This window comes from Heterocephalus glaber, unplaced genomic scaffold, assembly GCF_053883595.1.
Source record: "Heterocephalus glaber isolate CG9 unplaced genomic scaffold, H.glaber_assembly_v1.0 deba00001719, whole genome shotgun sequence".
Classification (NCBI taxonomy): Eukaryota; Metazoa; Chordata; class Mammalia; order Rodentia; family Bathyergidae; genus Heterocephalus; species Heterocephalus glaber.
Genome location: NW_028258432.1, coordinates 7,009,750 through 7,022,193, shown reverse-complemented (window position 1 = coordinate 7,022,193; position 12,444 = coordinate 7,009,750). Strand labels below are relative to the sequence as shown.

At 37.6% G+C, this 12,444-nt stretch overlaps 1 protein-coding gene across 4 annotated transcripts in view; it reads right to left on the bottom strand.

Moving 5' to 3' along the window:
- The window catches only part of Cdk8 (cyclin dependent kinase 8), a 200,291-nt gene extending 190,448 nt beyond the window's left edge, over positions 1-9,843 (bottom strand). For all 4 annotated transcript variants that reach the window (XM_004854819.4, XM_004854820.4, XM_004854821.4 and 1 more), the window contains exon 1: positions 8,985-9,843. In XM_004854819.4, the coding sequence (XP_004854876.1) occupies positions 8,985-9,112 (128 nt within the window). In that variant the 5' untranslated portion in view covers positions 9,113-9,843. The remainder of the gene's footprint in view (positions 1-8,984) is intronic.
- Between the last annotated feature and the right edge of the window lie 2,601 nt (positions 9,844-12,444).

Below are 12,444 nucleotides of genomic sequence, written 5' to 3'. Positions count from 1 at the left end.
TCCCTTCTGAGTAGCTTATGACTGTCACTCTCCTGAGCTGTTATTTTACCTTTAAGGTCCTAGTATTTCTTCGAGCTGCCACATACAGCCATTCTGTTATATACTACACATTTTCCTTTCTCTAGACTCAACTTCTTGATCTTCCAGTCCTGCGCAGACATTTCTTTCTCTCCACACCGTCCTAGAGCCTCTACTCACTCTACATGCTCTCCCAGGCAATTTCCTCACCATTCAGAGCTTTCACTTCAAGTATTTGCTAACTCCCAAGTTTATTTATCCAGACCCCCTTTTCAGCATTAAATTCCTATTATCTACCTAATGGACATCTCTTAGATAGATACCTAAAAATCAACACATCAAAACTCCATCATCTTCCCCCTCAAGCTTGCTCTTCCTGTTTTGGATATCCATGTGACCGGGAATACCAGCTCTCGCAGCCAAAGTCCTGGACATTATTCTTGGCTCTTCTTACTTACTCCATCCCTCACATCCAATAATAAGCTATTCAGATTTAACCCCAACTTCCAATAACATTCAAGCTCCCAAAATTAGCTCAGAGAAACAATTTAAGTTACAAAGTGCTTACATTACTATTATCTTTTCAACCAGACTGCAACTGCCTCTCATTGAAAAAAAATTCTGGAGCCACAGGGTATGCCACCTCGCTAGCCTGCACTGTAACACCCCAATCCCCACACTCCCTCTTAGTTACTGCCACTTGTGTAACTTCCGATTATCTTCAAGTCACAACTGAAATACCATCCTTGAGTCCCCAACAGCAGATTAGGTACCCCCATGGCAACGCATAATTTTCCCTACTGCAGCCCTTATACTACTATAATTGCCTGTTTACTTGCCCGTGCCCCTCAAAAGTCTGTATATTCCCTAAAGAGTTAGACCAAGGATGTTCAACACTGAATCACCTACATGTTGCACAGAACCTAGCATATAATAGACATCCAATAAACAGCTATCAAATAAGTTAAATGATATAAATTTACATATGAAAGAAAAGCTGATGTTAAGTCACAGTAGAAAACAAATTATAAGTATGCCTTGCTTTACACTTGACATTTTCTTATAAATTATGTCTAAATTTTTGTAAACCAAGTCACATGATAAGTCACTAAGAGAGACCACTTACTTAAAGGGATCTTTTTCCTGAGGTTAAAAAAAAAAAATCCAGATTTATTTATTCTATATATGCTTAAATTTTCACATAATTGGTTTTCCTTGAAACAGTGAACTATAAAATATTTCAATATGTAGTCTTTATTTTCCCCAAAGTATGATTTTATGTAATCTGTAATAATACAACTCAACAAGTTTTCTTTTTACAATATTCCTTTAGTTCTCTAGATAACCTATAAATTCAGGTATACAGAAACACTCAATGTAGACCTACAGCATGATGTAAATTCTTCTCCATGCGATGATTATTTTTTAGAATTCATGGGCTAGAATAAAGTAAAAGAATATAAAGAGCTTCACTAAACAAATGAGTAACTGATTCTTTATTCATATAAGAAAAGTAAACTTCAATAAGGAACAATCATGTGATATAAGCCAAGGATATTACACAAAATTAAATGCCAACTGTGGCTCAGAGATTTTATTTTTCTTCATTTTAGAAATAAAGGTTTCATCTCCATTTAAAAATCTGTGAGCTATTTTTTAAAAAATATTTTATTCTTCCTTTTGGCTTAATTTTCAAATACTTAGACTGCCCATTTGGAGTCAGCCAAATAAAAAATTTGCCTTTGCCTTTGCCTTTGTCTTGTTCAGTTCTGTTCAGGATATCAACAGAGCAAGCTCATAAAATTTTGCTTTGTGTTTTCACAAGGCATTTCATTTCTACTCTTCTATACTATGCCTCGAGTTCTTAATTTTAGCAATATTCAAGATTTTCAAATGTAACTTATAGGCACAACAACAAAAATAAAAGCTGTATGAAATACCTGTCACCATTTGGCAATGTGCCAGCCAACAGTTAGGGGTGCACAATCACTGCCCCAGAGGAAATCTATAATCTCTAACCCATAAACATTCACCAGAAAAACCCAAAGGACATATAAACATTAACCACATATACAATGAGGGAGTTACACAACATATCAATGAAGGACAAACTATATTTTGTGGAGTAATGAGTGAAGAGGGAATACTGGAGTTGCATGTTAAGATACAATAGGATTTCTGGGGCTGTTAGAACCTACACTTTAGCTAAAGAAGAACTTTTTTCCACCACTAGACAGAGCCTGAGAAAAAGGTCAGTGCGGTCTGATTTGATGGAGGAGAAGCAATTGTATGAATCTGTATTTCAGAATCACTACAACAAATTATGGTGGGAGCACTGTCCTAGAATAAGGCAAGCTATTAAAGTCTTTTCAAAAATTTTTGTATATGTGTACAATTATAAATATATATACACATATATATATTCATTATGGGGTACTGCTACATATGCATATCACATCTTACAGGCTAGTAAAGTCTTGTAGACAAAAAACAAAGATTTTGGTCCTAAATCAGAGTCGATGTAAAGCCAAAGCATTATTCATAAAGGCCAAAAATGCAGAAACAACTCAAGTGTCCAAATAATGAATAGATTTTTTTAAATGTGATATACAATGTAGTATTATTCACCTATAACAAGGTATGAAGTCATCTATTCATGCTAATGCATGCCTATAATCCTAGATATTTGGGAACCTGAGGTGAGAGGATCATGAGTCCAAGACTAGCCTGACAACACAGGAAAACCCTGCCATCCTCAAAAAGGGAGAGGAGTATGAGAAGTACTAATAAATATAGTACTAATTACAGGATGAGGCTTGAAAAAATTATATTAAGTAAAAGTAGACACAAAAGGATACCTGTACTGTATGATTCCATTTGTATGAAATATCAAAATCCACAGTCAGAAAGTAGTGGTTGTCAGGGGATTGGGGGGTGGAATGACTGCTCCACGGTTTCTTCACGGAGTATAAAAATGTTTTGGAATTAGACAATGGTCATGGCTATATAGCCCTGTGAATATACTTTAAAAAAAACAATAAATCAATCAAACACTTAAAAAGAATAAATTTTATGATACATAATGATTATCTGGATTTTTTAAAAGGGAGTTTCAGCTTTGGTCCTGCCCCAGCACATCTAAAGGACATGACATAATTCCATCAGTAAAGCCAGGGACTACTTTTTGGACTTCTGATAACTGTATTAATTGAGAACCCTGATAGCAAAGGGTTTTCAAATATTAAGGTCAAAAGAACAGGTGAAGCTAGGTGTGATGGCACATCTCTGTAATCTCAGCACTCCAAAGGCTGAGACAAGAAGATCAACACAAGTTCAAGGTCAGCTTGGGGTACATAGTGAGTTCAAAGTCAGCCTGAACTAGAAAGGTGACCCTGTCTCAAGATATGAAAACAACAGGTGAAAACCACCTTTTACTAGTAATACCAAGAACTGCCTTAAGGTGACAAAAGATATCTAAAGGCAAAGATACAGTAACAGTGTTACTTCTAAGTAACAAAGATATGACTAAAGCCTACCTAAAATGGTGTGAAGGAAAAGATTTCTAAATTCTGAAGGAGGAAAGGACAGTAGGACAGACATTCACTAGCAACAGGTAATAAGAGAAAGAAGTCAAACAACCATAAGGATCGGATTCAACAGTAAAGTACACTACAAGAAAGATGATACCAGCCACAGGGAATAAATAATACATATTTATCAACACTAATTTGGCATATACAATTCCCAGCTGACAAATACATCACATTTCAAATGTTTCTAAATCAGAATTCTAAACTCATTTGTCCAGAGAAATAATGTTCAAAGTAGTTAAATTTGCAAATGGTGTACAATAATTTATTATAAATTTTCATTATTTCTATTTTCCTAGCAGAAATCCAATGTACCAAAAGCTTTATCCCTATCTCCCATCTCTCTGCATATCATAGCTCCGTGAAAAATTCTATTACTTCCCCCTCCAATCTCTTGCCATAACCACTTTAAGAACACAGAAAATTCTTGCTGCCTATTCCTCATAGAGGTCAGGCCAAAGCAGAATCACTTGTCATGCAGAGCCAAAAGAACGGACTTCTGCCATGGCAGTTTTACATGCAAGAGAAATTCTTAAATCAGACACTTGGATTTTAGAGGCTGCTTATTATTACATGGCCCACATTCTTATAATGAAAAACTACCACATGCACACAATTAAGGTGATTGATGTACCCTGATACGTGTATATGTCCACTGTTTAGAAACAGAGATCTCATCATACCAGTGGGTACAATGGAATATGTATAGTGTATGCATATTCCACTACACGTACAGCCAAGAGCTCAAAAAAATACTAACAAGGGAGAGGAAAGGCATGAGGAGAAAAATTAGATCCATGTAACTTCATAGGGGTCTGCAGGAGACACAATGAAAAGCATCCCTCTTCATCCTATTCCTCTTGGAATGCCTTTTCGGATGAGATCTTCCCATATCCTAAAATCCAAATCAAATTTTGGCATCTTTGAGAAGCTTTTCCCGAAAATCCTAAGCAGCTGGGGCTTCCTTTCTTTGTTGCAATAACATATTAATTACAGTGCTTAATAAATTGCTGCAGTTTCATTTACAAGTTTGTTTCCCTATTAGGCATTTCCTCAAATAATGGAATGTTTTATTCATCCTTGCCTTCCCAATACCTTCAACAATGTTAGGCACTAGAAAAGTCCAATAAATAGCTGTTCAATGGATTAACAAATGGATATCTTCAAATGCTAGAACATAAAAGTAATGAGTCACAGACAAATCCAAAAAAAATTAATTTGCTATTCTTTCTACTAAAAAAGAAGGGATCTAACCTGAACTCAAAATGATCTATGCAGTGGATCTGAATGCTCTGAATAGTTAAAGAAGATAAATTCAAAGGCAAGTAAGAAAGGCACAATAATACCAGTCATGGTGGCACACACCCATAATCCCCACACTCTGAGAGGCCAAGGCAGGAAGATTGTAAGTTCAAGCCCAAACTGGGCACTCTCTGCAACTTAGTGTGATTCTGTCTCAAAATAAATTTTTAAAAAGTTTGAAAGGGGGGGAGGGGACTAGAAATGTATGTAGAACAATGAGAATGCCCTGAGTTCAATCCCTGGTACAGTACTGCGGGGGGGGGGGGGGGGTTGCACAATAAAAATTCTGCTTGTCCCTCTCTGTCACATATTAGGTTATAAGGGTTACTCCTTATTGCCCATACAAATTCTTAAGTGATAGGAAGTATAACACTTTATTTTTGGCATTTCTGACACCTAAGAAATATTTAAATAAAAATGCAGGACTGAGAGGATTGTTTCTATTAGATTCCTCTGGGGAAGATAAAGAATTCTAACGAAGCTCTGATCATATTTAAAGAGTTAGAACTGAATTAAAACACCAATGCAAGCAGAATCAGAAGAGTCCCTTGTGCAGGCCACCAAACAAATGGTTCACATGAATGGGAGCAGGAACTAGTCCAAAGTCAAGGGGCATAGGACATGTAAAGCAGCTGATGGGTATTTGGGAATTACCTAGCTTCTTTTCAGCAACTGATAAAAACCAATGTGAAAACAAAAGAGTAAGAAATTTACAAGTGTACCATTGTCTAACGTAAAATTTTTATTTTAATATTTGTTTGCCTACTTTTACAAAAATCACATTTTATGTCCATAATTTTTACTTCCCCAAATCCTAATACGAGAAAAGGCCCTAAAAATTATCTACTGAAGCCCTCTATTCTTAATTTTGTAAAACAGCAAGTGATTTGCCCAAGGTCATACCTCTAATGAGAGGCAGAGCATGAACTCAAATTCAGGTCTCCAGGATTCTTAAAGCTCTTTCAGCTAGACAGCGCTTTTGCCATGCTAACACGCCTATCATTAGGGTTTGGTAACACACATACACACAGTCTTAATTATATAATATTTGGTCTTCTGAACATAAGTTAAAACAGATAAAGAATCTTCTGTTTCTCAGTTTTGAAGATAAAATTCTATTCCTAGTTGATTTTTTAAATTCTACAAATGTCCAGTGCCTGTAATGACGGTCTGAGATCTAAAAACAAATTTTGTCTTCTTACATATTTCCATTCTTTCAAATAAAGTCTGACTGCCTAAATTCTATAACTGACTTAAAAAATGAACACCCCTCCCATTCCCCGGTGGGTACTCTTTTGGCATTCAGGCACAAAGGACACCATTTATGGTGACAATAAGAACAAATTAATTCTGAGATGAATTACACATTTATTTTAACCCTATTAAAATCTGAAATTAACACAACTATAAAAGGCCTTTTTCTCCTGTATGTAATCATGCCTCAAATAATTTCTTCCTTCCTTATGTTCCTTAAGATGCTGATTTTATCCTGGATGTGGCATAGTAGCAGAGTAGGATTACTAATTCATTAAGTCAAAGAAATGATCTATCAAGCTATTTTACTTCCTAAAACTTAATAATTTAAGAAGTTAATTTCTCTAGTCTAAATTCTTTCACTAATCATTCATGTTCTATGCTCACTGGACTACTGAAAGGATACAACATTTACATATGTTCATTTTAACAGTCAAATATGTCTAAAAACTTATTTACATTATTTAACTTTATTGTAAATCTCAAGATTCTTTCTGAAGTTATTACTGTTGTAGTTCCTAGAATACTATGAAATTTCAGCTGCAGAATATATAATTTAATTTGAAAGTAAATCAATACTAGAGGCAAATTATTTGATCATCTCATGAAAGATTAAACAGCCACAAATTTTATTTTATCAGGACTAAAATGCATTAAATTACATTTTACTGACATGAGATCAAAAGAACCTCATAAATATAATGCAGTCTTTTACCAGAAGATATAAAAAAGCCAAACCAAAAAAATATTCCCTCTGGAAAACAAAAACTGTTTTAAGTAATTTTAAAATTCTCCTGATATTTGATCCATTACACACACAAAAAAGTTCTTCATATCAACAGAACCATTAAAGGATTCTGGAAAAAACACCCAAAAGATCACAAATTAAAGTTTTTTCCAAAATGCAATGTTACTTTGCGGCCATCATAAGTGACAAACAAATATACACTATACTTCTGCTATTTTTAAATTGTATAATTCCCAAATTATTCTTAATATTCTAAATTAAAATCTGACCATCAAAATATAAAATATGTTTAAAAGTGCCTTCTGCCAAAACACAATATTATACATTTTAAGTATAAAATCTAATTTAAAATAATTTCCATATTTTAATTAGCCTGAATTGGTAATTTATAAAAACAACTGGCTTCACAGAGATTAATTATGATTTAAAGTCACTAGAATTTTATAAAACACATGACAGATTGGTCAAATGTACAATGTGTAATCTCATAGGACTAGGGATTTTATGAATATGCTCCAAATTACATAATACTCACGGATGGGGAGATGGTTTAAATCTTTTGAAAAATATTACTGTATACAGTAAGTGACTAAGGACAAGTTTTAAATACAATCATTACAGAGTAAAACTTCAATGAGAAATCTAATTAGACAACAGAGTCCGTATTTCCAGACGCTGGATTTCTCAAATGTCACCACACTACCTATTCTGCTAAAAAGTACTTTTAAATGCATGCAGAGCCCACAGTATCAAGTTTTCAGATCCCTACCTTTTGCCCATATCTGCACTGCTTTACTGTTGCATAAAAGCACTGAAATACACCCAAATTAATTAAAACTACTTTCTCTTAGAATCCATTTTAAATTATTTTAAAAATATTTCGGTAAACCTAGGAAAAACGCTGACTAAATAAATACAACTTCCTTTTCCAACATCCAGAACACTTAAGTATTTATAAATATGGCCTGCCCCCCGCCCCGAGGGAACTACTTCAGCTTTATGAATGGTTTCATTTTTTGATGTCCCCTAATTTTTTTAAAGTAATTATTTTAAACATGAAATACCTGCTAACCAAACCAACAGTGATGCTCATGGAAAGCCACTTTATTTCTAATAAAAATCTAAAGATTATATAATAAAACTGTAACATCTTTTGAATAATTTTCTAAAAGGTAGCAGAGATAACATCCATTTTTACAAGAAAACAAGGAGTTAATAAAATATAATTTCTCCCCAACTAAGAATTACGTTCCATTTTGTCAATATTACAAAACATTCATCTACTGACAAAGGAAAAATGAACACTTCACTTGCCTGTTAAGAAACTAAAATGGGAGCATTACTAATCATAGGTTTAACTGAGTTATTTCTGAAGGAGAATATGTAAAGCAAAGAAATTGCCACTGCTAAATTTTAGGGGGACGGCCTGAAAAAGCCCGTATTTGTCACTTGCCTTTTTCCCCACCACCCACCTTGCACCAAACACCCATTGTTCTATGTAAAAATTCACAGCAAACGATATCTAAATAGCAACTGCTACGTTTCTGTTGCAGATGACCACTATGAGGACCACATTTACTTGCTACAAAACCACATTCACTTGCTGCCTTTCTTCCACCAAATAAAATCCAAATTTGATAATAAATCGATCACAAACTGGTGGGGGTAAAGGACAACAGCTTCCCCTCCAAACGGACGAATGCCACTCCAGAGGCAGGTGAGGAAATTCTTCAAAGGTTACCATAATAAATCGACCACAGGAAAAAAAATTATTTAAAGTGGCGTTTAATAACGAATGTTTAAAAGTCCTACACTAAAATACTAGAAAAGTATACAGCCCGCGGGGTAGAGTCCTCTTCTTTCTTGCCCAGCACTGTAGAACACAGACCCAGCACGCAGGATTTCTTAGGGGTCTGGAACCCACTTCCTCCCCAAACCTGGCTGGCAGGGACAGATGCGGGCGTCGTGGAAGTGGGAGGCCGGCACCTCGGCGGCTCTCTCCCCCTCCAGCTACCTACCTCGGCCTGCGGGAGCGCCGCCCAAAGCTGCCACCCGCAGACACAAACACTCACCCATCTTTCCTCTTGGCTTTGTAGACGTGACCATAAGTGCCTCGGCCAACTTTGCAGCCCTCGTATTCAAACAGGTCCTCGACCCGCTCCCGCTCGCTGCTTAGCTTCACTTTAAAGTCATAGTCCATTGTCACAGCCCCCGAGGCCGGGGAGCTGGGTTGGGGGGCCGGGGGGCCGGGGTGGGGACCAGGGAAGCACCGGCAGCCGCAGCCCCCGGGAGGCCGCCCGCTCTACACCCACCGGCCGCAGCACCAGCCCGACTGATGCGGCGAGAGCAGGAGGAGGCCCCGCGAGAGCGCCGGGGACATCCAGGGGAGCGGCGGGGCAGAGGCCGGCCGGGAGGGACGGGGAGGTTCCCCGCTGCGAAGGAGCGCCGAGGGACGAGGGCTGGGGGTGGGGAGCGGGTGTCTCTGCCCTTGTCCCCACAGGCTCCCAGGGCGCCGGTCTCCTGCTCTCTCCGGCCGCGAGCCCCGCTCCTGCTACAGTGGGAGCCTCGACGCGGCCACGGCGGGCTCTCCTCCTCTCACACGCACACTCACACCTCACCCTCTCTCTCGCTCACACGCTCGCTCGCACTCACTCACTCACGATCCCATACACTCAAACAGAAAGGCAGCGCGGCACAACAGCCGGTACCTCCTCAGAGAGGAGGAGGGAGGGCACTCGCGAAACACGGCCGCGGCTGTCGCAAAAACGTCGCGAAGCCTCTGGCTGCCTCTGGCCCTTCCTCCAGCCGGCGCCAGCTAAGGCTGGCCACCCTGCTGGCGCCCGCACTACAGGGGCTGCGTACAGGGAACGAGGGAGCTGCTGCCCAAAGCTGCCGCCAAACGCACCACGTGGACCAGCCCCTTCGGCGGCCGGGTCCCAAACTACAATGCCCACAGTGCAATGGCCGCCGCTGCCACCGCCCCTTCTACGACTCCGCCCCGCCCGGTGGGACTAGGGAGCGTTGCGTGATGGGCTTGGTAGTCCAAGTTGAGACGAGTTTCAGTGCGTGATCCCACACGTACATAGCGACATCGCCGCTAGAGTCTGATTTGGGCCATAAACTTTGCCAGAGATCCAAATGTGAGAGAAGTTAGTTCGTATTAGAATCACATTTTATACCACTTTCGAACTCCAGATGTTACAGGGGACTATCATTATCCTAAAATCCTATATACTATTTGTAAACAGCTCATAGACAATCAGTTGGGGTACTCCTGGGGTTAACAATCTACTGAAGTAAGGATTACACAATGATATCAAGATACTGACATACATTGCAAACATCAGTAAACGTGAATTTATGGTGAATACAGGCTTCCGCGCTTTTGTGCCTATAACGGCACCAATTTTTACTTATGATTACAGTCATGGATCTAAATCTATGGAAATTAGTATATTAATCATTTTAAGATACACAAGGTGTCTGCTAGAGGAGTACCAGTATCTTGATAACATTTCCTAGTTTTGTTTTACCCATCTTATTTGTACGTCTAGTTTTAATTTTTCATTTTCACTCATATTTCCACTAAAGTTCCCTAGTTTAATGGCGAATACGTGCTTTCATAATTTAAAACCTTCATAACACTTATTTTTCCCCACCCTTCCTGTAGTACTAATGAAATTGTTTTGCCTTTTATTTTTTTTCCCTTGCTTGATTATAAATTCCTATAGGGAGCCATATTTCCATCTTCCTTAACACCTAGTATCATGCCTTGATTGTGGTGCACAGTAAACATTTTTAACTTGAGTGAATACACATTTTATGCCAAAAATATCAAAGTAGACATTTTGCTAATGCTAATGATAAAATTTTGTGGAAAAAAATTCTGAAAAGTGCCTTTTCTTATATAAGTTTCCTTGGTGTAAATTAGGGACTTCACCACTGATTTAAAGTAAGTTACTTTTACCTAATATTCTATTATTCAGTGATTGATTATACTGATTCTGGATGGAGGTAAGAATTCTATAAGGGAACTTAGTGTCCTAATTATGTACACTCTTGGGTCAAGAAAGGAAGCTCACATTACACTAAGGAAGGGAGATCTCTGGTTTTCTCCCTGAAGAAAGGGCTGCTTTTATCCCTAAACTAGGTAAGAGTGAGGAATTTAGACTCCCGGTTGGACCAATATGGTGGTATGGTGGTATGGTGGTATAGTATGCCCTGTAATATGGTTTCTGGACGGAAAGTTATGGAGAGATAGCCACTACGGGCCCCTACAGGAAAGCCAGTGCATTACGAGCAATAACATCGAACACTATCCAGTTTCTTTTGTTGTTGTTGTTTTTGTTTTTAATTTTTTTCCTTTACCTCATTAAGTTTATTGGTACATTTTAGGTATAAAATACATTTACATACATCATTGGGATCTTGTACCATTACATGAGTATCTTGGTTCTTATTTTTTTTCCCCTTCCCCTGCCCTCCCTTCACCCCCTCCACCCTTCCCTATTTGCAAAGATTTTGTTTCCATTTTTTTCTTTTCTCATATTTTTTCTTTTCCCTTCTTTCCTTTCCCCTACCCCTCCCACTTCCCCTGCTCCTTTAGACCTTTACTTCCTATTACACAATATTAATTATATATTTTTAAAATTAAAATATCAAGACCTAGGAGACATTACCACAGGTTTTATAGAATTTAAAAGGATATAGAAAGCATATTACAAAAATCTGCTTTGAAATAAATTTGACAACTTCTGAGAAGTACCTTGGAAGACAAATTAATGAAACTAACTCTGGAGGAAATATAAAATTTGAATAGCACCTATTAAAGAAAGTATATTCCTAGCTTGAAAACCTACCTATATGACAACAGCAGGCTCATCATATACATTTTAACTGATAAATTATATCAAACAATTAAAGCAGAAAAAAAGGAACACTTCTCCCCTCATTTTAGGAAATCAATATTGTGCTAATCCTAAAACTGGATAAAGATAGTAGAAGAAAAAAGTATGAACATAGAAATTTGTTTAACAAAACAAACTATTAGAAGTCAGATCTGGCAGGATGTAGAAAGTGGTTTTGTTATAGGGATGGCAGTGTTGGTTCAGCATTGGAAGATCCACCCCCAAAAGTCATCATTTTAACAGAGGAAAGGTTTCCTCAGCTCTTGAATTGAGTTTATATTCTATAAAATGCTAATGTTAAATAATCTTTCAAAACTCAGTGGACCATATATATGTGGTTCTATTTCCAGATTCTCTGTTTTATTCCAATGATCTATATGTCTTTCCTTACACCAACACTGCCTTAATTACTGCAGCTTTAGAAGAAGTCTTAAAATTAGGTACTAAACATCTTCCAACACCGTTGTTTTTGTTTGTTTGTTTTTTGGTTTTTTTCTTTTTACTTTTCTAGGCCCTTTGTACTCCTACATAACTTTTAAATTTCAATATCCAATTCTTCATTTATACCAAGTATACACAGACCTGAATTTTTATATATACCTTGTGTTTTCTAATCCTGCTAAAT